Source organism: Strix aluco, chromosome 7, assembly GCF_031877795.1.
Source record: "Strix aluco isolate bStrAlu1 chromosome 7, bStrAlu1.hap1, whole genome shotgun sequence".
Classification (NCBI taxonomy): domain Eukaryota; kingdom Metazoa; phylum Chordata; class Aves; order Strigiformes; family Strigidae; genus Strix; species Strix aluco.
The window spans coordinates 4,200,627-4,225,503 of NC_133937.1; the positions used below are offsets into that span (position 1 = coordinate 4,200,627).

Genomic DNA, 24,877 nt, shown 5'->3' on the forward strand with positions numbered 1-24,877 from the left:
GTAGAAATCGAGGCTCCGAGTGCCGGAGGAAGAGGAGCTGGGGAGGAATAATTGCCGTGCGGCTCTCCTGGTGTGCCTGCCAGTGCGCTGCCCGTATCGCTTTCCCACTCATGTATGATTTACGTGCTCCCCGGGCCTGCCAGCCGCTCTTGCACAAAGGTCAGAAAAAAAAAAAATAATAATGACCCAAAAAATTAAAACCAAATAGGCTCAGTTAAACTTCATGCGGCCACTGCGTGCCTCGGGCTGAAGTTCTAATTTGAAGTGGTAACCGCTGTCTCAGGGGTGCCCCCCGCCAGCCCGGGGGGTGAGCCCGGATTTGGGGGGTCTGGCTGCGCACCGGGAGTCCCCGGTTGGGGCGGGGGGGGGGTGTCGGTGGAGCCGGCGCTGAAATACCCGTTACCTGGGCAAGGGGCGCTGCGCCGCCCGCGTCAGCCGCCGCTCGGGCTCCTTCCCCACCCCTTCCTCCTCCTCCTCCTCCTCCTCCTCCTCCTCCTCCTCCTCCTCCTCCTCCCGCGGCGGCTCACTCGGCTGGTAGGGCGGCGGGGGCCGGCAGCCGCGGGGGGGGGGGGCATGGGGGGTCGCCGCTGACACCGGGACCGGCCGCCACAGGTAATGCCCTCGCGAGTTTTCTTTATTCCGCGTTTATTTTGGGGGGGAGGGAGGGGGGTGTGCGCGGAGGATGCGCGGGAGCGGAGCCGCTGGCATCCCCCCCACCCGCCGCCGCTCCGGGGCGGCTTTGCGCGCCCTCCTCCTTCCCAAACCTCCTTTATTTTCTTCCACCGATGGGACAACTTCTTTGGGGTGAGCGCTGCTATTTTTTTTTTTTTTTTGGGGGGGGGTGGGTGGGGTAAATATCGCTCAGCGTGGTGGTTTTAATGGCAGAAGAAGGGGAGCCCCCCAACCTTTCTCCCTTTGAGAGGGGGGGGAAAAAAAAAATAATGTGGTGGTGTTTGCTGTCCTGCCCCTTGAAAGAGCAAGCCCCGTCCCCAAACCCATCCTCGCTTCTCGTTTTGAGTTTGGCTTGGAAGGAGGAGGCGGTGAGAAGCTGCAAAGTTTCTCGGGCGAGCCGGGGCTGAACTTCTTCAAAGGTGGGGTGCCGGGGGTCCGCGGGGTGCCACGCTGCAGCCGCCGTGGGGACAGGCAGGCGGCTCTGACCCCAGTGCAGCGGGACTGAACTGCAATGAAAGACGTGTTGGGGTGGGTTTTATTTTTGTTTGGTTGTTTGCTTTTTTTAAAAAAAAATCCCTTCAAAAACATATTAAATGAGAAAACAGCTTTTCAAAATGACAAACTTGCCCTGAGTGGTTTCTTTTTATTTCTTGAGGAAACGCTTTAGTTGAGATTATTCCCCCCCCACCACCACCACTTCTTGGCTTGTTTCTCTTCTCCTTAATCTCTGACAAAACCTGTAATCCTCTTTTATTTAAATAAATGTTTTCCTGACCACCTCAAATACCGACTCCCGCACACAACCAACTTGGCGTTGCCCAGACATCTTTAGCTTTGAACTGCCTGGAGTCGTCGCCGGAGTCTTTATTTAAAGAAAATGCTCAAACTTCAAGAGTCTGGTCCCTATTAAAACCAGCCAGCCAAATTACACTACCCATCCTTTTAACTCGCAGAGTTTGGGGTTTGCCAGGGGTGTTTCGGCTGTACACTCTTTGTGGCAGGGGTAGGTTTTTTCCCTGGTGTCATTCTTCGGTTTGATCTACCCGGCACCAGCCTCTTTGTTCTGATCCACAATTTTTGGATGCTACATGAAGGTAAATAATAGCCTATGCCTGCTTGCAATTAGAAATACAGGTGTGGATCTTAATTACTGGCATTTGATTGGGAAAATACAAAATCTGTGGTGTTGGTAGTAAAGACTTGTCCAAAAAGAAACTAATAAGGCTGTTGATAGAAAAGGCACTGGTTCTTTTTTAAAAAAATAAATAAATAAATAAATAAAGGGAGAAGGAGAAGCAGAGCTGGGGGAGCTTATCTGGCCAAATAAAAGGATGCGGAGATCGGGACGATGTGCTGCTTATCTGCAGGTGAATAGTGGAGCTGGCTGGGGTGCAGTCTGGGACTCTCCCTTAGGTACTCTGCATGGGAAGGGCAAATCCAAACCCAATCCCATGCCAGGGTGCTGCCAGCACCCTCTTGCCAGCCTCTGCCGTTCCCCAAGATACCTCTCCTCTCGTATCAACCAGTGTTTTCTGGGGAGGGAGGGGGTCATGCTGGAATGGGGAGTTTTCTATACTGGTGCATGTCTTTTTGTTGTCATTTGTTTTTTTTCCCTTACCTGTGCTGTGGGAAAGACTTTGTCTGACAGCAGATCCCTTGGGCACAACTGATGTTGAGGGGATCGGGAGGGCTGGCAGAGCTGCTGGTTCCCCGTGCCCGCCGTGGCTGGGCTGCACACAACAAGCCTGGCTGCTTCCTGGGGTCTTCCCGACACATCCCACAGCAGCCTGGGATGCCTCGTGTGTGTGGCTCGGTGCACAATAGCGCTACGGGATAGAGCTGGTGCACAAATATATTTTTTTTTTTTTTGTGAAACAAGGTATTCCCACGGGAAACTTGCATTTGCTGAAATCCAGGTGGGTGTTTCAAGGGAGGGAGTTTTATCATCGTTTCTCCTTCTCCTCTGTCCTAGGGAAGGAGCGGAGGAAATCCCTTTGCAATTCCATTTTCCTTCTCCACCTCCCTCCCCAGCACAAAGCTCTCTTGTTTTGGAAGGCCAACTATAGGTTTTGTAGCACCAAGTCAAGATTGTGTCATGAAAATACAATGTTTTGTTTTAAGACCAAGTTGTAAAACACTCCCTTTATGGGGAAACTGTAAAAATTGATGTTCTCCCCCCCCTTTTTCTTTTTTTTGTGATAAGTGGGAGAAACAACGTTTACAAGAGGTGGGAGCTGCATGGCTTGGCTCTTTGCTGTAGCTGGGCCTGGTAAGGGCACCCAGCCCATGTGCAAAGAGGCTGCGTGTCCCTCCCAGGGGCATCACCTGAACGCAGCAGGTAGGTAGCACCAGAAATGTTTTCTGCTGCCCAGCTGCAATAATCTCCAAAATAATGTCCATGGTATGGTAGCCTTTCTGCTGACCTGATGGAGGTATGTAAAGAAAACGGGCATTGCAATCCTCTTCGTAGCATACCCCAGGAGCAGCTGGGGTGGTGAGAACATCTTAAAAAGGATTTAATTTATGAAGTTTCTTAGATGTTCTGTGCAGATGGTCTTGAGCAGAGATTATTTTTAAATTTAAGCAGCTTTAGGATATGAGGTTGGCTTGATGAGGGGCTGGCCTGTGGCCTTTTGTTAGAGTGTAAAATGTCCCAGCTGCTCGCAGCCAGGCTATTGCAGCCCAGCTAATTTAGGTGGAGGTTTGCTTTGTGAGCAGAAATAGTTCAAAGTGCATCCCAAAACTTCTGCGTGTTTTCCCCACTACAGTGTCCTGCTTCCTGCAATAAGATGTTTAATAATGTTACAGGAGAATGAGGGTTAGTTTGGGGCTCTTATGGCCTACAAGACCTACAGACATGAAAATTCCTGCCTTTGTGCTTGTATTGCTACCGGACCCTATTTCAGCATGCAGCTTTTGCAGCTGGGGAATCCCAGTGATTAAGACTCACCCAAACCTTGCAGATGTCCTGGATCTTGCTTGTGGTTTGGTGATGACCAGGACACTATAGCGGGGGCTGGACTAACATTTATGCACAGGCTGTGCCATGCAGCATGCCAAGCTCAAAGTTTTGGTCAATGTGGGCAGGAAACCTTTGGTCGTGGAGCCTGGTGGCTTTTGGTCCGTGAAGATGTTAGCACATGGCTCTGGTGGGTGCTTTACTGTGGTGTACTCCATAAATGATCAGAGGGGCCGTTCCAGACACACATTGTCTCTCTTTCTGTTAGACAGCTCCACAGAAGCATCTGCTTTAACCTGTGCCCTGTGGCCAAGGACCTTGCTGGATGTGTCTTGCAATGGAAACTCAGAGCTGGGTGTGGGAGGGCTGTAATGTCCCCTCCCCAGGCTCTGCCGAGCCAACGTTGCAGTGAGGTTTTTTCCCATCCTTAGACTGAATTGCTTTGCCCTGATCTGTGTGTTTGATGTAACAGCTGATCTCCAGGGGAGAAAGATGTCCTGCTCGGAGTATGCTGGGGAGAAAGTTACTGGGGGCAAAATCCTGATGGCGATAGGGGGATATGCTGGTACCTGGGCTGCTGCACATTTGAAAAGGGCATGTAGGAGAGGGACTGGACAGCTTAGAAGATCCTCAGCCACAGCTGGGGTCCTAGGAGGGCTTGCATGAACAAGCCTGTCACTGGTGATGAACTACTGTCATTAATCCAAATAACTTAATCTCTGCTGAATGCCTTTGTCTTTGTTTGACCCCCTGCTCTTGGGGACTGCTGTTTGGGATAGAGGGATTTTGTTGGGTTGTTGTTTTTTTTTTTTCCCTCCTAAGTAGCCCTGTCTTCCTTTCCCTGTGCTGTCTCTACCACTTTGTTTTTATCCCTCTCCTAAAATTTCAGCTACGGAGTGATTAGCCACAGCGTGCTCACGGTGTTACTCCATCAGGCAAAGCCTCGCTTTTATTAGCTTGAACAGCCAGTGGGCCTTGAAAAGGTCTGTTGCCACAAAGTGCCTCTTGCTGAAAGTTAAGTGAGCTTTGTGCAAAAGCAGCAAGGACACTTCTCTCTTGATTTGGATGAGGTGAGAAATGGCCTGAGAGCTTTTGCAGCTTAGGTTGCTCACTGTGAGGGTGGTGTTTTTTCAGGTTGGCTTTTTTGCTCCTCTGAAGCACCCCTATTCTTTCTCTTTTGAAGATCTACCTTTCCAGCCTGGAGTTTGAGTTACCAGAGGACTGAACAAATAACCTTGTTACTTCTTTTCAGTGATGCAAACATCTGGCTTGGAACTTAGGAGAAGCTGGAGATAGGGAGATGGGAACGAGATCCCGGGGGCTCCTGTGCTGATGGGGGCTTGGAGTGGTGTCTGCTGCGATAAGTGTTTGCCAAGGAAGATGACGTGAACTAACCCATCTTCTTTGGCAGGGCTTTGACATGTAGTTTGGTTACTGATTGTCAAGAGCTCCTGGTTCTGTGGCTGATGGCTTGCTCTTGAAGTTGATGCTTAGTTTCTTATTGCATTGCTCACACCCTTACGGGTGTACTTAGAGCGAAGCTTACAGCGTGCTTCCTCTTGCTGCTGCAAAAAGGTGATGCTCATGTTCAAAGCTGCACCCGAGGGTGGCAAGGAGGGAGGTGTTGTGCCAGTCCCTCCCTGTCCCTGCAAGTGTCCCTGCTGAGCCCCCTGCTTTGCTCCTGCGCTTGGGGGGGGGCAGCCTGAGCCAGAGGGCTCGAGCAATAGTCGTCTACTGCATGTCTGCTAAGTCTGTTTATTATTCTGTAAATGGAGTGGGCAATATTTAGATGAACACTTTTTTTTTTCTTCTTTAATTCCACTTCACAGATGTCATCTCTTCTTTTTTTCCTTTAAAAACCCCAAATCAAACAGAAGTTGTGTGCTTGCATCTGAAGGAGTGCAGGCAGGAGGGCCCTAGGATATGTAAGCACAGGCTGCGTGGCAATGTTACAAACTCACTCAGAGATGTTGTGTCAGAGCCTGAGGATGTCGGACACTTCTCCTGTGTTGTTTTGATAGTGGTGCTTGGAAGTCCAGCCAGGCTGCTGCCCAACGTCGGCCAGCAGGCAAGCCTGCCTTCTTCCAGGCAGGGCACAAGAAGAAAGCATCTGGACTCCCATTCACCAGCGGGCTTTGGGTCAGGCCTTCAGCATCTTTACATTTGCCACTTTGTCCGTTGCCTATATATTTTTTAAGAGTTTGGAGAGAGGTTCCTGTCTTGTGAGACCAGACTGCATGCCACTTCACTGTGTTCAGCTTTCTACCTCCTAAAGGAATAATTCCCACCCTTTTTCCCCCTCCTCCTTTTCCTCTGTCCCTCTTTTTTTTTTTTTTTTCTTCTTTAAGCCAAGCTCTGTTGCTGTTGGCTGCTTTTCCACCTTTTCATCCCACGCTAGCATCATCTGCTCTGTAGCCCTGCTGCTCCTTTGCTGCCTTGCCTCTATGTGCTGGGCTCTCTGTCGGTGCAGCCCAGGAACCAGGAGATGGGAGCCTGTTGAGTTGGTCTCCATACCCCATCCCAGTCTGCCTCCTAGTTTATGAGCTGCTGTTCCAGCTTAAGTGAGGTTTTGTGATGGAAAATGGTTGCTAGTCACCATAGGCATCATAGCAACTAGTGCTGGAGACTCAGTAGAGCCAGCACTGCCCCACTAAAAAAAAAAAAATAATAAAAAAGAATAAAAAAAAATCGAGCATCTCCTCTTCCATCTACTCAAGAAAGATACTGCCTTTGCCATGGAAGGATGGGTGGCCATGCCTGCTGCAGCGGGGAGTGGGAGTCCCCCTTCCCAAAGCCCCCAGGGTGTTATTTTAATATTGCATGAATAAAGAGGTGAATTGGATGCTTGTACTTGTAACGCTAAATTACTTTCCTCGGGGATACCGTGGTTGGGGTGTGCTGCAGCGGAGGGTTTGCGTGTTGCTAATGCAGAGCTGGGCAGTTATCGGGATTATTTTACAGTGGTTGCAATGACTTGGAAAATCAATTTCACTTCCAACCCAAAGTTTTCCTGCACGGACTGAGAAGTTCAAACGTGACATTTTCTTCTGATCTAGGGCTGTTGGTTAAACAAGGCGTTAATGTTGTTTTGGAGCTAACGCATGTTTCCTATGGGAAAGCAAAATCTCTCAAGGCTCCAAACAAAATGTTTCCCCTCCTGTCCTTGTGTTGAAATGGGAGTAAACTGCTGGAAATGTGGGAAACTTTGATGTTACTAGTTGGTAGTAAGTAACAGCTCTAGCTTTTTTTTCTCTGCTAGAAGAAAGGTTTAAATACCAGCAATTGGTGCTAGCTGGGATGCGCGGAGCAGCTCGGACTCAGTGTCGGCTTTGTGGGCATCCCCTGGGCTGGGTGGGGAAAAAAACAGCCGTGTCTCCAACGGCAGCTTTGCTTTTGGGGTGGAGGAAGAAGGGAGAGAGCATCTTTCACACTTTCTCCTCCAAGCACTGTCTCAGTGCTTAGGTGGGCTGTAGCAGCTGCTGACGGCCGTGCCCCCTTGCTCCCTGCTCTGTGTGCATCCATCCTTCCCCCCCACACATACAAATACACTGGCCTGTATTTATTTAACGAGGGAATTTTTTCCTTCACTGCAGGGAATAGAAGAAAAAAAGGGCAAATTTTTTCACTGGGAACAAATCTCATTTTCAAGAGTCCTGACAAAATGAGCCATAAAATTACAATATTTCAAAGTGCTTCGTAATTCTAGCGCGGACGGCTCTTCATCATGGAATCTGAAAGCTCAGAAAATATAAAACTCATTAGATTAAAATAAACCACCTACCGCATGGAAGAAAAGCTTATTTATCAATATCAATTTACTTCTGATTACCCTGTTCTGCAATTTGTTATTTTTAGGAATTATGATTTGTGTATAGCTCATGCCAGTATGTGGGGGGGGAAAAAAAAAAATTAACTTTTTTCATTTTGAATCCCACTTATTGTAAAGACCTGGCCAGGAAGCAATAAGAAGAAAAGGTGAATTTCTAGCGGTGCTTCCATTTGAGGAGCAGAGGGATAGAAAAGCTGGGAAAGCAGGAGCTGCTGTGCCTCTGCAACCCGCTGTGTTTTGGTGTGAGGGTTGGTGCCTTTGCTGAAGAGGATGGTGGGGTGGTTTCTCTGGTGCACATTCAGTGGTGGCCCTTGTTGGAGCATCTCCTGGCTGCTCTTCCGAGGTGGCCGATGTGATGGAGAAGCTGGGGAGAGTGGGCACGGGTGGCGTGCTGGGAGGAGAGCGGTCTTCCAGTGACTGGCTGGATGCCACTGGCATGGTGGGATCCTGGTAGTAACTCAGACACTTCCACTCAGCCTACGAAGGAGCAAATGCTGTGGATGGGCAGTGCTGGCTGCCAGGCTCTCCTCTTCGGAGGACATCATTTGTGCTGCGTTGCCAGAGAAGGCCCTTTTTTGGGAAGGCGCATACAGTTGCCTCACATGGAAGCCATTTGGGAGACGCTTTGATTTACACTTTCATTTCTTCTTTATGCTCCTGGAACAGCGCAGAGCAAACAGAGAGGCTGACACTATAAATTTGGAGGTGCAAGTGTCGCGGTGCTGTTTGGGGAAGGGAAGACCAGGTTGAGGGAGAGAGGGGCTGGTGCTTTGGGGAGTGATTAAAGATGCAGCAGCTCGAATGTGAGAGTATCTCTGCCAGCAGGGCACCGCCACCACAGAAACTGCTGCCACTGCTCCGATGGAGGCAATTAAGTGTGTTTTGTGTGTGTGTGTGAGCTGTTCTCATATGCAAGCACCCCAACAGTGCGTTTAAAAATAACCAATACAGGTGCACAGCCTGGAAGCCGATGCTGAAGCACCCCAAGAGCAATATGTGGCCCAGGCTTGAGAAGTGGTAGTGTTTCATGGAGGTGAGATCTAGAAGGCTCTCGGAGCCTCGTTGCCAACTTCACTTGGATTAACGTGTGCCGAGGACTGGAGCATGCGCTGGCTGGGCTCTGTCTGCGTAGCCAAGCAGGTGGGATCTTTGACATACTTAGGGATAGAGCGATGCTGTTTTAAGCAGCAAAAAAGTCAATTCCTGGACTTGGGAAGAAGGTATTTGAGGCAAGCAGGCTGCAAAACCTCTGCTCGACCTGAGCCAGTTCCTAAACTTTCAAGCCCCGGACTTCTTTGCAGAGTGGTGTTTCAGTGGTAGAGGCTCCTCCAGTTCCCATCCATCACCATTTAATGCAGTTCTGTCTGCTGCTTCCCGTGCCTTGGGGAGCGGTTGCCAGCGGACTGGGAAATCTCTGGTTTAACATTAGTGCTTTTGCAGCCAGGAGACAAGAGTTAAGTTCCCAGAGATGACTTGCCCAGATACATTATTATGCTGGAAACTGCACCGAACGCTTCCTACAAAGAGCCTCTTTCAGGCAGAAGGTGCAATTTAATATGCTCTTAGTCACAATTTTTAAGTTCTCCCAGGAGATTTCTCAATCCCGTTCCTAAATTTGCAATATTCGAGTGAACCATCTCGGAGAACCAGTGAAGAGCTGCAATATTAATGAAGACAGACAAAATCAAAATGACATTTCAGGCAATTACTTACATAATGAAGTGACTGACTTGGAATATACAATATTTAGATTTATCATGACACTTGAAAGGGGATGCTGTCAACTGCCTTTATTTCTACATCACGTAAATTGTTTTTCCACTGCCCTGTTGCTTTTCAAACATGGTCTGCGAAGCCGGAAAATAATGTTTCCGCTCACTTGAGCTGATAGCGGTGCTATTTTAGAAGAAAGTTAGCGTTTTCCTCAATGGCATTTTGGCACAGCAGAAGGTGGAGGAAGAGCTCGGGCTTGGGCTGCCTTGCTCGTCTCCGTTGCATCCTTTCTGGCAGCAGCACGACAAGCTTTGGCTCTGCACCCCAGGCTTGATGCTGACCAGGGGGATGCAGGGGCCTGAAACAGCAGCGTTGTCTGTGTCCAAGACTTTCTCTTCCCTGAAACCTATTAAAGAAGGGGGGAAATAGAGAAGTTTGGGTTTTTTCTTTGTTAGAAGAATGTATTTGGCTTTTGTTGGCTGAATCTAAAGATTTAAAAGGCCTGCTAAGGTGCCTGGCTCCTGGGGAAGAGGTAATTTTTGTTTAGAAACTGGGTTTTTGGATGCTCTTCTGGCACCAAACACTCAGAAGTCAGAAACTTGTTGGCATAGGGTGGAAGATTGAACTTTCCTGCCTTGCCTGTGTGTTCTGGGGAGATTGGCATGATACACCTAAACGTTAAGCAGTGCTGATCCCAAGTGTCTTCTCAGGCTTGTGCTGAGTTTCCTTAAAGAGGCACCAAAAAGACCACAGCACCATTTTTCTTGCCTTTTCCTTCCAGAGACTCTCTTGTGGCAAAACAGCTGAAAAAATTAGAATTTAGGGCCCTTTCTATGGTCACAGAGTTGTTATGAATGGTCCTCTCTGACACATCCATCAGTAAAAATAAAATATGTGTAGCTATTGCTCTGAAGCTCCTTTAGGAGGGTCTGCTCATTCCTGCTGGGGTGCAGGCTCCCCCGCAGAGGTAAGACCACACCGTGGGGTGCCCATGTATATTGTGGGGTGCAGACCACTCCACCCTTAGCTGTGCTCACAGCTGCAGCCTGTACCCAGCACAGTGCCACGCTTTGGGGTAACTCTGTGTGCCATCGCTGTGTTTAGTGTGTATCAAGCAGGATGCTGTAAATGGAAGGCTGAGCTTTTGGGGTAAAAGGAGAGAGATGGTGGGTGAAGCTGGTACTCTGGGTTTATGGATGAGCTGTCTGTTTGGGTAGGAATCACACATGTCACAGCAGCTTATTCAGGTCCGTTGCTTTAGTGATCTGTCCTCCAAGTGCTGTGAGCGCTGCGTGAACCAAAACTTGTGGTGTATATGACCAGTCGCAAGTGTAACGAGTCCCTGCTTAGGCTGGTAAATGGAAGATATGATTTATTACTCGGCCCTCATGGCTCAGGTCAGTGCTTAGATCTCAAGCGGGAGCTGCTCGTGCATTTAACTACCAGTTCATCTCAGTGTTTGCTGCCCAAAAGGCTGGCTGTCACGTATGCTCTCTGCCTTTTCTGTCCCTGGGTCTGCTGCTGTGTGGATGCACTGAGCCGGTAGGAAAATATTCCCCTGACCCGCACCTTTCACAGCACCTGCAGAAATATGGAGAGCTTTGGAGATGGGTCACTGAGATGTCCTGTCTGCTTCAGGCTCTGTGCGAGCTGCCTGGGGGTTTCTGTTGTGCCTATATGCTGTATGTAACGTATATGATTTATACTTGCCTCTGGGGTGGAATGTTTTAAAATACCACGTGTATGAATTTCCTTGCAAAGTAGGACTTCGTTGTGGGGTTAATTTGGAAAAAGCTTTGTATTTAATGGTCTGAAAACCATGTGAGGATACGGCCGTATGAAGCAGCTGCCTGTTGCTGCTTTATTCTGTTGCCACATCGTGAGGAGTCGTGTGCCGCATCGAGTGCGAAGCTGGGGAAATTCGAGAGGCAGAGCGGGATGCGAGCATGTTTGCAAGCCTGCCTGCTCCCAATGCTCTCGCAGTGTCTGTTTTTCAGTTGCCCGGGTGGTTCGAGAAGTTTGAGGGGCTCTGTCCTCTGAAATCCCAGTGCCTCTTCAGTGATTCTGGGTCAAGCTTCCCAGGTAGCTCTGCCAAAACATCTTAAATCCCGGTGCTGACGTCTTGCTGCCGTGTCGCAGCTCTTCCTTACCCTCAACATCTTGCTCTGTGCTCGAGCAGCTCATCTCAGCTGGGGCTGCTTCTGCTCTGGTCCTGACCACAGAGGTCACTGTGGCTTATCCCCTCATGCAAGATGAACAAATATGCTTTGAAAAGTGGAAAATAAAAATGTATCACCTACACGAGGTTAATCCTGGTTTCAATTTGATGCTCGCCAAGAGGATGGTTGGGGCTGCATGAACCAAGAAAGTGGTAGTAGTGGCAAACTTGGGTGAAGTGCCTGTATAAAAGCCAAGTGTTAACAAAATGTTGATCTCCTGGGTGTTCCCTGACTGCCTGAGCAACTGTGCCTGCAGCACTGGGGCACTAAAGTGTAAGCTGGGGCAGGGCTGTGTCCCTAAGCCTGATGTGGGGACACAAGGCAATATCCATAAAGCGCTGGACTTGACGCTGCCTTTCTTCTTTGACAGGAACCATGAAGTGTCACACTACTGCTGGCAACTTTCTGCTTCCCCTCTTGCTCCTGGAGCTGGTCTCTCCAGGTAAGTCATCTTTCTGTCTGTTCATGCCGTGCTCTTCTCTCTCCCCTCCTCTGCCTGCTTGGGTCTCCTGTTTGTGAGGTACAAGGGTAATTTTTGCTGTGTTTGGGGTTTGCTGGTGAATATCTAAAGGTAGAACAGCATTGCTGTGGTGACGGGGAGATGTGGCTGGTATGGGTAAGCAGGCTGCCCACGTCTATCAGATGCAGTCCTGGGGACCTGTACATTGTGCTCCTGTGCAGCCGCTTTCATTGCAGTCAGGAAAAGGGCACATGTGACATCTGATGGCTCTTCCTGGGAGAGAGAGGTGGGACTGGGAAGAGGCTTGGAGGAGAAGGATGCACTGGTGAACCCAATGGTGGTTGATGCTCCTGGTGTATCTCAGTGGGAAGACCTTGGCAGCTTCCAGATATGGGTTCACAAAGTCAAAGCTGGTGGTGGACCTGGCAATAGATGTCGTATTAGGTCATTTTATGTAAATAAAACCTAAAGGAAATTAGAGGGTGTGGATAAAAAGGCAAGGATGTAAACCAGAAGCTTGTTAGCTGTTCAGCAGCAGAGGTATTACTGACAGGGCTCTCCCTGTGCTTTCAGCAGCAAAATTATTACTCAAACTGTGCTTTAATATATACTGTGCAGGAAATAACTCCCCTCTGAGCTGCAAAACCTCTTTTCATGTTCCAGCTGGAGGGAAGGGCAGGGCTTTGGGCAGGCAGGGCCTCTGTGGTCAGCTTTCCTCCCACTGCTGGGCTCTGCCCCGCGAGCATGATGCTCTTGGTCATCTTCTGGCAGGGAGCCGTGGAGTCCAGCCTGGCCTCTGTATGGGCTGTGGGGCAACTACCTTCTCATGTAGCAAATGTGCCTCTTGAGCCAGGCTTTGGCATATCCAGGATGCATAAGTACTGTAAACATACAGCAAAGCCCCGTGAAAATTGGGATTGTTGCATGAATGGGCTAAAGCCCCTGGGTGCTGGTGGGGGGAGAGGGAGGCTGGGGGTTGTGTGCCTGTGTGGCACTTGCTGATAAACAATAGTGAGTGTGTGTCCATTTGATAGCACTGTGCCCTTTGGAATAAAGGTTTTTTTTTTCTTTTTTTCCCCCTACTAAAGCCTCAAGATGGCTTGCCCAGATTGGCAGCCTGATTAAGCAGTCAGTGGATGACATTAGCTGTGACTGACAAGCGCAGTCAATCTCCCTCTGGTGTCGTATTGGATCAAGTATAGCCTCACTAGTTAACTGCCCTGTCACTCCTCTGGAAGGGGAAAAAAATAAGTAAAAAAAGACAACTCAGTCCTTTGCCCCAGTCTGAGCCTCCTAAAACTTGCCCCCTGGAGAGATCACTTGCCATGAGTCCAGTATGTCCCATTGGAGGTGGGATGGTGGGTTTTGCTTGCCTGGCTGGGGACTTGCTCCTTCCTCCCTCCCTGTGTGGTTGGTCACAGCACCCGTAGCTAGTGTGTGCACAGCCCTGCTCCAGGTGCCTGGCTGGACACAGCAGATCTGCAATAGCAAGCTGCAAAGCCTTGGAGAGGCAGCGCAGGGAAATGGGGATTTGAAGGCCCTTAACTAGCACTTTCAGATCAGCAGTGTGTCAGCCCCTCTCTCCTAAACCATGCCCTGCCCAGAACTCAGTTGTCATCTCCCTGAGGAGTGCCTGCCCTCGATACGCAAGTGCTGGCACAACTCTTGTCCCTGGGATGGGGAGGAGAAGTGCGTGGATGCCCTGCCATACGCCCTGGGGACTGCAGGTGATGGAAGACTTGCAAAGCTCCTGGTGAAGGAATTAGCTCGGGTGAATGCAGAAGTGCAGCCTGAGTGGGCTTGGTGTGTTTGAAAGAGGATGGTTTAGCGTGGCATGGCAGTACAGTCTGCCTGCTCCTACCCAGCTACCACTGCAGTCACTGGAGATGAGCAGAGAGCTTCATCATCTCCAGGTTAGGAGGGACCGAGGGATGCTAACTAGAAGAACGGCTCTGTGATTACCATGCTCTTGCATAAGCAGTGGTCAAGGATGCGAGTACTGACTTCAAAGGGCAAAGTCACAGCAGGTTTTACAGGAATAACGTGGAGCAGGTATGGAAGACACACACAGGGTAGAAAATCTCCCAGCACATCAAAACAATGTTGATGGTGATTCCTTGGAGCCTGTTGGTAGCACGTGAAGGAGGAATAAAGGAGATTACGAGAGTGTGGTGGAAGCGATGGCTTTCTGCCATGCACCTTGCTGGTGGGCCATGAGCCAGAGTAGTGTTGAGGGATAAAGTGATGGTATATCCCCAGGGTATAGACGGGTGGTTGTGGCAGTCTTGCAGAAGGAAAATCCAGCTGATCATCCATTGGATGAAGCCACAGATGATGGCTGGTTCACAGTGATGACTTTAGGGAAGTGTGAACTCACTTTCAGGGTATGTGGAGCGTGGCTGTGATTCCCAAATTAATTTGTGTGGAAGGTGGGCTCACAGCCAACAAAACATTGACAGTCCTGGGTTAAATGTGAAAGGACAGTGTCTGGTCATCCTAGACTAAGATATGTGTGGGAGATGCATGTTTTAAAGACTAGCTAGGCATTTTTCAACAGCACCCGTGTTATGAGAATAAGAGCTTATTCAGGTTCCTGAAGGTGCACTGAGGATGCAGCCCTTGGCAGTAGCCCGGGCTGTGGGGGAGGTGGAAATAGCTGTGGTTGGGATGTGAGTGTTGAGGCTGGCCAGGGGAACAGGGCTCATGGGACTGTGGCTTCAGCCATGGCATCCCTTTTTTATTTTTGGGAGGACGGCTTCCATTTGTCATAGTGTGCATCTTTTGACCTACATTTTTATACCATTCAGACACTTTCTCTCCATCCCCTTCTATCATGCACTTCCCTTTTGAACGCTGACAGCCCGGCAGTGTGGTGACAGCCTTGCTCTGTATCCTGGGATTTGCATCCCAAAGCAGAGTCCTGCCTCCAGACCCTCCTTCAGTTTTCCCCAACCCTCAGGTGCCAGTCACCCTTCTCTCTTAACACACGGATCCTGTGTGCTCGCAGATTGGTGGTTCGAATCCCTCCCAGCACCTGACGCAGCTGAATTTGGAAGATGCAACTTCTTTTTAGTATAGTGGTGATATTAAGAAATGTATTTTGAAATAGAGGGGTTTGCAGAAGTGAGTTCCCTGTGGTAAGCCCTGCTTGGTGTGTTTTAGCCACATCTGCCCCCTTCAAAGCCTGCTGGCCCCAGCACAGCAGCCAGCTACGAGTGTGCTTCGAAGCCTCTGGAGATGCCATTAGCTCTAAATAACCCATTTTGTCGGGGTCCTTCTCATTTTCTTTCCAGGTACTTAACTTTGGAGGCTGAGATTTAAATGTGCTTTTGTGAGAGTGCTGCCTCTAGTGCTTTCCCCCTTCTTGAGGTGTTTAACAAACCTGGTGCCTCGGGAAAGAGGGCAGTGCTGAAAATCCCTGTCTTGTTACGGAGGGAGCCCCAAAGGAGCCCAGGCTGCTTCCCTATCCCATGCTCCCACCTTGAGCAGGTTTCCCATGGGTGCTGAGCAGGTTTGTGTGGGAACACAGCTGGGATCTGCGTTGGGAGCTTGGGCAGGCAAAGAGGATGCTGAAACTTGGTCTGGTTCTTGTTTCTTAAGGTGGGATGCTGAAGTGCAGGGGATGAGGGTGGTGGGAAAGCATAGCACGGTCAGGAGGGAAACCTGGACACCTGATCTCATCTGGAGGTTGCTATGCCTTTGCTGAAAGCAATGTCTTTGTTGTTGCAGCACAGTTGGGGTTACAATTGAGGTGATGCTCTGTAATGGCTGTGTTGAAAGGAGCCTGGCTGGATCTGCATCTGGTGTGGTGGGGGTTTGTGAGGGGGTGTCACGCTGCCACTTTGCTGGTGATTTTTTTTTTTTTATACTTTTACGATCTTGGGTTTTGGCTCGGCTCACATCTAAGGCAGTTGTGAGGGGTCATAGCGGGACAGCACTGCCCTGTTGCTGCCAGTGAGTCTCCTTGCGAGGGGCTGCGCTTGGGATCCCACTCCAGTCTCTTCCCCTCCTCGGACTCACCATCAATGGGCATGAACTATTTTGGGCAGACTAGTTCAAACCTCCACTTCCCTGCGCACAGCCCTGATTTTGATGCCTGGCAGTTGAACTGCAGTCCTTAAAGCCTGCAGGCTTGGCTGGCTCTGGCTGTGTATCGAGGAAAACCCATCCCTCAGATGCAACCCTCTCAACACCAAACCTTCTTGGAAAATCATTGTGTTCTCTCTCACCACCTCTTTTCCTGCATCCTCCTAATGGTAAATCTTTCCTGTTTGACTTTTTCCCTGGTTCAGGCTGCAGTCATTGTTCTCCTAGGTGCTCTGCACTCAGGTCTGTCACCTAATGAGGCTGCGGTCCAGGGGCAGGCTCGCGAGCTTCCAGCTCCGTAAAAAAAGGAGTAGAAAGAAGTGAGCCTGGTTATTAAAGGTGAAAGGAGGCAATTAGAGGGAAAGGCAATCGGCTGATGGGAGAGGGGAGGCGCACCGGGTTTTGCTGGGATGGCTGACAAGGCAAAAGTCTCTCAACCATGGGAACAAAGCAAAGGTATTAATCATGCGCTAAAACAATAATTGATGTCCCCGGTCCCTGAGCTGTTGGCTTCCCCTTTACCCTCTGCCTCCATCCTGCAAAAGAAAATACTAAAAAAAGAAAGGCTGGTGGAGGAAAGCAGCTCCCCAACCAGCTTCTACAGGGAACCACACAGTGCTCTCTGCCCTCTTGTTAGCCCTTATCTTGGGGTTACCCCTTGCCATCATGATGCCAAGTGGTGAGCCTGGTCCTCTGTGTTCATTTCTCTGTGCCCTGAGCCTTTCCCAGCCCTGCTGGCCCATGCACAACATGCCAGGGAAATAACACCTTGCTTTTGTTCTCTTCCCAGGTCAGGGCAATCGGCTGCCGTACTTCATAAACTACTTCTTCGACACCTACCTGCTGATCAATGAGGATACTCCTGTGGGTAAGTGGGGCATGTCTGTGGGCAGGGGGTCTGCTGCTGCTGCCGGCTCTCTCGTGGAAGAGCATTAAAGAAATGTTTTTCTTTTGATTGACAGATGCAGCTTATTTTTCTTTCTTTATTTAGCTAGGGATCGGTTTTTAGTAAATGCAGAAATCGACCCGGTCATTCTCGGCCTCTTTCCAGGCTCTCAGTCCATTAAACTTGTGCTCTTCAATCAGGGCTCGTGACTGGCTTTTAATGCGGGAGGAATCGATTGGGAGTGGAGGGCAGCTGGGATGGAGGCTACGGAGGCCCCCTCTCACATCTACTGCTGCCTTCAACCACCCAGCCCAAGCAGCATCCCCCTTAAAAAAGGGCTCTTGTAGCACCTAAGTCATCACCAGAGCTGTCAAGGGTTGGAGGACTCTGGAGAGGCTTCCTCTAGTGACTGCTCAGCTCAACCCAGGCTTCCAGCTGAGGCTTCTGTCTCATCTTGGAGGCCCCCTCAGCTGCATCTTTTGTAGCCCATGGTGTCCTGCTTGTGGGATTTGGGGTGGCATCTGAGCAAGTAGGCAGGACGTGGAGTCCTGGTCATGCATTTTGGATAGACGCCGTGGAGGACCCTGAGTGGTAGCTGAGCTCTCTGTAGAGTTGTGTCCTCAGGAGAAGGTTTGCTGGAGCCGCAGCTGTCTGCCTGTGGACTTTTGTCTTGCAGTGATGCTCAGGTTTATTTGCAATGTGAAGTAATACTGAAAACCACTGCTCAGGTGCCTTTACTCACAGCACAGCAGAAGGCAATCTGTGAACAGTGTAAGGAAAGGAAGGACCTGACTTTGTTGTAATTTTGTTTTCTAATTTTTTTTCCCCTGATGACTTGCATCCATGCCGTTTTTCACAGCCTTCTTCAGTGAGCCTACCCCTTACAGGTTACTTTACACTGGGTTTACTTGCATTGCTTTTGGTATGCTCCCTGCCCCTTGATTGCCAGTGTCCCTGCAAACACACTTAGTGCTGGATGTGCCCCGGACAAGTCCCAGGGAAGGAAACAGCTGTGCAAGAGCAGGAGTGAGAGCTGGCTGGGAACAGCTTAATGGAAATGCTTCCTCACCAAGTACATGGTTCTCAAAGTACTTAAGCTTGAAATACCTTATGGGAGTTGGACTGAACTCCTATTTTGGCAGAAAATGGGGAAAGATTTCTGACAGTCTGCTTTCCAGTGAGAGATTGCGTGAGTAAAATTGTTCTTGGAATTACTTTGGGGGTTGAATTTTATTTTTTTTAAACTTGGTATTACACTGTACAGAAATGAAATTCACTCTTAAGAATATTGGCACCCTGGGATTTTGTTTCCAGATGCACCAGAGGGAAATGTCAGCCTTGAAAGTGTTGACAAACAGTGTTTCTGTGTTTCCTGCTGTTGGTAGATGTTTTCTGAGTTTGGCTTATTCACTTAAAAAAAAAAAATCTGGGGAAAAAAAAAAAAGATAAAGATGTCTCCAAACGATGCTTTTTTTTCTTACATCCTGACTGGGGTGTAAGTAGCAGAAGAGTATATGGTGCCTCTTACCTAGAAAAAAATGCAGCTTCTTTTTGAGGTCTGTTAGAAGTGCCCCATCACTGTGGCGTTGAGCGAAGGCCCCCGTGCAGCTCCCTGCGGCATCCCTGGGCACAGCCTCACCTCGCACCAAACCGAGTAGTCCCTGCATGCTGCCTGCCATGCCGAAAGGAATCTTAAGCAACAATTAAGAGATCATTCCCCCTCTAATCACTTACAAGAGTAAATTAGTCTTGTCAGGAGCTATTAAGACAGAGAGCTCAGAATTCATTAGGCGAGATTGGTCCGAGGGAGCTGCTGGCGCTGCCGCTGGTCCAGGCTGATTAATTTCTCCCAAAACATCATCAATGCCCATCTGTTTCATTTAGGTCCGGGGAGAGCAATTTTCAGGTGGACTGACCCTCTAGTCAGTTATTTCACCCAGAAGTAATGGAAACACAGACACACACACACACGTGTATGCACGCGGAGGGAATAGGAGATGTGAGCTTGAGGAAAGGATTGAAGGGACCAGGGAAAAAATTGCAGTAGAGGAGGGAGATGCCTGGAGAGGAGGAGGGATAATGACTGGTTGGGCCAGATCACTATGTGTTTTACTCCAAAAGTAGGAGTATTGTCTGATTAACAGCCCTTAGAAGAAGAGTTTGTAGAAGAGGGACTGTCTGTCTTTATTGTGCTGCTCGCTGCCTTAAGCAAAATCATTCCAAGGGCCATTTCGTTTAATCCCAAACCTTTCAGAAGGCTGTGGGAAAGGGAGGGTGGCATGGATGTTGGTGCCAGCTGAGTTGCTGGAGGTCTCTGGTAAGGTGTGATGCTCACAGGTGTGCCTGGGAGGTGGCATTGTTGCAGGTGGGATTATCTGCAGCCTTGGATTTGTCAGCAGGTGGGGATGGGCAGGCAGTGCTCTGGGTTTCTCTTGGTTGGGGTCCCTTCTGCTGCAAAAGGAACGTCGTCTTAGCATAATGTAATGACTGGAGTCTAATTGCCCAGCAAATGGATTTGCTGTATGCAGGACAGGAATGGGAAAATGAAGATGATCCATCATGTCAGGTTTGTAACTAGCCTTATAACCACCTAGCTTGGATTCACCCGAATTTCTCTGAAAGCTTTCATGCCTCAATACCTTGCAAAATGCATGACAAAAGAGGCCATTCAGATGAGTGCAATTCCACTTTCCCTTCATCCTAGCGATAACATTTTAGCATCGCTGGAATAATGTTGTCTTAAAAGAGTGGGAAATGCTTTAATCATTACACCCGAGCTGATAGTACTCACTTGGCTTCACTCTTGGGCCACGCTGTGTCAGGGGCATGGTTGCCCAGGTGGGCTGGGGACAGTGCATCTCTCCTGCCCATCAGCCCTTAGTCCTGCATGCCCTGCTTAAAACTAGAAGAGGGGACTAAATTTGGAAGACCGATCTCCTCTGTAAAGCCTGCTGAAGTTAAGCAGTGTATGACAGAAGGGGGAAACCTGCCAGGATTTAGTTGCAATGCTTGACTACCCCCCCACCCCGGGGCAACGTGAGTGTGAGAGGATGTTGGTGAAGCTGGGAAAGGCACCTGGGATGGCTGGCAGGTGGGGAGGCTGGGCTCCCCTGGGGCTTCTGCCAAGGCTGCCTGCTATTTGATTCCCTTAGTTATTTCTGGGCAGGAGAGTGTGCAGCTGAGGCTCTTGGCTCTCCACCAGCTTGCTGGGATGCCCTCCTGTGAGCATCACCGGGATGCCTCCAGCACCTGGTGGGATGCTCAGCCCCGGGTCCCCCAAAGTTGGCTGCCTCAGCATGTCCTCCTGCTTGTTTTAACCCGTCACAGCGTAGGGCCAAGGAGAACCTCTAACTCAGCAAGTCCTGTGGTCAGAGCTGCTGAGTGACAGCCCCGAGCAGTGCTGGCTCAGCACTTGGAGCCTGGCTGGGTGCAGGGTTTTTGGGCTAAAGGCCTTGCGTGCTCCCTGACTCAGCAGCTTGGTGCCACTGTGATGTGGAGGGATGGGTGGCCGATGGATGCTGAGCACAGCGCCTGCGAGGTGGGTATGTGCACGTGACAGGAGGCAGAGGGTGGGTTGAAATCATAAGAGTATGTATGTAATGCACGGGGCTGAGTTTTTCTGCTTGAAGCCCCCTTGCTCCCTCCCTTCATCTCTATGCCTCTCCCAGGAGGCATGGGCTGTGCTCTCCATTGCCTGAGTCCAATGTGCTCAGAAAGACAGATGATTGATGGGGGGAATTTTACATGCTTCTGCCCCCCTTTGCTATGTGCAACTTTTGCTGAGCTGGTAAATGCACCATAAATAGCTTGTGCTTTGGGAACAGGGTAGGTATGCCTTTGTGAGCTTACAAAAACCCTGCTTGTCTGGGGACTAGCAGATGGTGACTTCCAAATGTTGTTGCAGGAATTTCAGTTAAATACAGTAGAAGAGGGTGATTGCTGGAGACACCCAAAGCTCTTGGTGGTGTTGACCGAGTCATGAATTCTGCTGGGGAGCATGCATGTAGAAGTCTTGCTCGGGCACTTGTGTGTTGGCCATGCTACTGGATGTTTGAGGATCCCAGTCTGGCTCTTGGCACTGAACAGGAGAGTTCTGCTGTCTGACAAATTTCTGATGGTGTGGTTTGACTTTCTGCAGTGGGGAACTTGGATTATGCTTTCCCAGGGCAAGCTGGAGCCCTTCCAGGGTGGGCTATATTGAGCAGATGACCTCCTCTGCTTGCAGGAGAAGGCATGAGGAATTTGAGAGGAAAGCTGGCTTTTTTTTTCCTGGGGAAACCCACACCAGCTAAGGGACTTAAACATATGGATGTTTCTCCACCAAGTTCTGAGGGGCAGAGCTGAACCTTGGTCTTTGAGACCTACTTCACTGAAATGGGCTGCAGTTGACATTTTCCACAGAGTTGTGGCTCTTGCTCTGCACCCCAAGCTGTTGCAGCCTAAGAGGAGCCAGGGATGCTGGAGTATTGCTGCAGTGTAGGTGTACTTTGTTGGCTGGTGGTGATTAAAGTAATTAGGTTGGTGTGTGTTACCTCCTGCCTTTCAGGGCCTTCTGGGACAGAGTTATTTTGCAAGAGGACTGGAAGAGGAGCTTGGTGTTTAGCTGGCAAGGGTGCTTGCTGGTAACTGCACGTGGGTCTGAGGCAGCATGGCCCTCTGATATTTGTGGATGACTTGATTCTCCATCCTAGGAGAGGACAAGGCCAGAGGGCTTTTTTTCACTAGGCAGGGAAGGCTGCCATCCTCTGTGTGCTGTATCTGTAGCTTCCAAAACAGTCATCTCTTCCACGGCAGCCTCTCACTGCAGTGCTCTGGTCCTGGGCAACCAGCTGCTTTGGCATCCGGGTAAGGTCCCTGGGGGTGCCAGGCCATTCAAGCTGTTGCTGAAGATATAGTTATCTGTGTGTGATTGAGCATGGGCTGTCTCGGCTAAACCCTGCCTGCTCGTTTGATCCCACAGCTGTAGACATCTGCGGTGGCTGGGCTCCTCCATGATGGCATTGCCTAATGCATCACTGGAATGAGGAAAAGAAAAAAAAAAGTGCTGGCTTTGGTCTCTGTGTACTTCTGGACTGATTAAATTGTTTCAGAGGGTCTGGGCCGGATATCCATGCATGAGGCTTGTGGGCCATCTGTCGGGGACAGCTTTGGAGGGGAGACTGTGGGTGTCCTTTTGGTGTCTCCTGGCCTCCCTCCTCGCTTGCAGGGGAGGGAGGGCTGCCCTAGCATATCTGCTGTTGTGTCCCCCTTGCTTAAAATTAAATACGAAGTCTAAAAAGAGAAAATTAATTTAATCTCTGTGTACCACAGGGTTAAAAGTCACCCTGGTAAAACCGGAAAACATTGTGGGTATACTGTTAATGAGGTGTTAATTGGGTACTAAGGAGGTGTGACTCAGGAGAGCACAGAGCATGGCTTTAAAGCTTGGGGTTAACTCCTTGAAAGGAGCAAGGCAGCACAGGGTGCACTGGGAGTCGAGGGCAGTGCAAGAGCCTTTTGAACGGTACAAGGTAGGCAGGCCTTTGGCAAAATTTGGCAAGTTGGAAGATGCTTTTGGAAAATGTGGTGGCACTGGTAGTGAAGTAGACAGAGAGCTTGGGAAAGCCTTCTTTTTGTAAGAAATGTGTGTTAAAGCAGTGGCTGTGCCCTCTTCATATTGGTGCTGCCAGGAACTTCCTTCTCGTTGCATACTTGGCTGAATTTGTGGGGAAGGACCTATGTGCCCGTGTTTGGTCTAATTAAACATACCACCTACCTTCCCTTTAGAGGTGCTCCATCCAAGGTTGCTGTGTGGTGGGTTAGCTTCTGTCCAGCTTCACCAGCTCCAGCCATGTGTTACTGCCCTCCCTGCAGGGCTGCTGCGCTGCCGAGTTAGCAGGTAAACTATCCCTGTATTTGTACTTATGTGTTAGTTTGCAGAAACGGCTCCAAAAAGGCTCCAAAGAAAAGCACTTCCCTTTCAGGAAGGTAAGGTGGGAAGATTCAAGTGGGAGGAAGGGGAAGCTCAACACCCATGGGACCTTTCCAGTTACACCAACATTACATGCTTAGGGTGCAGCTAGCATCTATCTGTTTAAGGATTATTCTTCTGGTCTGTAAAGCTAGTTTTCAGCTAGACCAGCATTTAGGCATAGCTAATGGTAGAGCTGCAAGATCAGGGGGACATATAAGTCATAGGAGTCAAGATGGTGCAAGAGATGCTATCCTTTTGCCATGGTGTTGCCTCGGATCATCCTCAGCCGATGATGAAACTATGCAGCTGCATGCTGTATGTAAATAATCCCTGTCTGGAAGGGCAAATGCATAGAGAAACAAGTGGGCAAGTGCATGATGGCAGTTGGTCTGTGCCCGGTTACAGAGTTTGGGGACTGTGTGACAGGTGTCCCAGCTACCTCACTCTGTTAGCATTGATGTGGGTGCAAGGGTTTCATAATGGTAAAAACCCAGTAGAGATTTTTTTTGTTGTTTATCTGGCAGACAAAAGGTGAGTTGGCAAACATAGGTAGACCCTAGGCTCCTTGGTTTGCTGCTGGATGGATGTTCTTAGCCACAGACCACAGGGGAGGACACCAGCAGGAATTAAATCCCAGCCAGGATCCAGTCTGGGATGTTTCCCGTAGGCTTTTCAGCGGGTGCTGCTCTGAGTTTGTCCCTCTGAGGTTATCTGTCCTGTTCAGAAAAGGACAAGAGGGGAGCAACTCATCTTCCCAGGGCCAGAAGTAGTTTGCTACTTACGGTAGGGTCTGGGGAAGCATTTCTGCTTTTAAAAAACATCCCCTCAACTGGACGGAATTTGGTGCCATCAGCGATCAGCAAAAGGTTGTGTGTCCCTGGCAGTCACGTGAAGCCCAGCTATTTCAAATGGCCTTTAATCTGAGCAGCTTGGGGGGTTCCTACCACCTTGTGTTTTGGGCTGCTGTTACGGCAGGTACGTGCAGCCTATTTTCCGTACAAAGGCAGGAGCCAGTGTGTCCCTTCGGGCTGACAGTGCGAGCGTCTACGTGTCCGTCACCCTGATGGGGTGTGTGCGTGTGTGCAGCTAGCAGAATTGATTTGGCCTTTTACAAAGGATAATTCCAGAGGAATAAGCTAGTCTCTGACTGCGAGGAGATTGAGATATTTTTGAATAGGAAACCTGTTTCATGAGCTTCGTTACAGGCATCGCTGAGAGCGGGTGTGAATATTCCCCTTTAGAAAGGGAGGCTAGAGAAATGTCACTTTCATCTTCAGTATTAATTGAAAGCAGTGTTATCATCCAATGGCTATTTACTGTTTAAAACTGAATTTGCAGGCTTCTTGAGTGCTCTGCAAAGGAGCAGCTTTGTTTCTAAGTGTGGTAACGACCTTAATGAACATCAGTATTTGAGAAGTACTTCAAGAAGGGGATTTCAGCCCTGGCAACTCAAGCCCTTTTTCTATCCTTTTGTTGTTGGAAGGCCCATTGATGAAATTACTTGTTGAGCTGTAGAAAGTACAGCATCGTTAATGAAAACTTAAGGCTAGAAAATCAGTTATTCCCAACATCAGGAAACTTGAGGAAAAAAAGCTCCCCCTCACCCAAACCCTTAACCCTCCGTCATTAAATTAATCACTTCATCAATCACTTAAATTTTCATATCTGCTCTGCTAATAGGCAATAACATTAATGTTTATGTTTAAGAAGGGAAAGAGAGAGAGGGAGAAAGAAGAAAGTATATTTGCAATATGGACTAATTAACATGTCAGGGTAACCTTGCTTTAGGTAACTGCCTCATCAAACCATCTAAAGGATTGATCTTGCCAACTTTCACGTTCGAGTGTGTGAGCCCTTGCACGGGGGCTAAGAAATGGAGGAAGATGTGTGTTTGTGGTAATGAGGTCTGGGGTGATTTTTTTATGTCTGAGATCACTTTGGTAACACTAATTATCTATATTACAGCACCGTCTGTAGGAGCTTTATTTGTGGGTTGGGTGTTCGGCTGTGCTCAACAGAACGCTCCTTGTTACTCAGGAGTGTCCAGGCTTGGATGTCCATACTGTCCCAACTCAGTTAAATTGGGCCTTTTTCCTGGCC

At 49.3% G+C, this 24,877-nt stretch overlaps 1 protein-coding gene across 1 annotated transcript in view; it reads left to right on the top strand.

Annotated features, from left to right (window-relative positions):
- The first annotated feature begins 593 nt into the window (after positions 1 to 593).
- Positions 594 to 24,877, top strand: part of CDH23 (cadherin related 23) — a 215,559-nt gene continuing 191,275 nt past the window's right edge. The window contains exons 1-3 of the mRNA XM_074830236.1: positions 594 to 612; positions 11,763 to 11,834; positions 16,729 to 16,806. Of these exons, the coding sequence (XP_074686337.1) occupies positions 11,768 to 11,834; positions 16,729 to 16,806 (145 nt within the window). The 5' untranslated portion in view covers positions 594 to 612; positions 11,763 to 11,767. The remainder of the gene's footprint in view (positions 613 to 11,762; positions 11,835 to 16,728; positions 16,807 to 24,877) is intronic.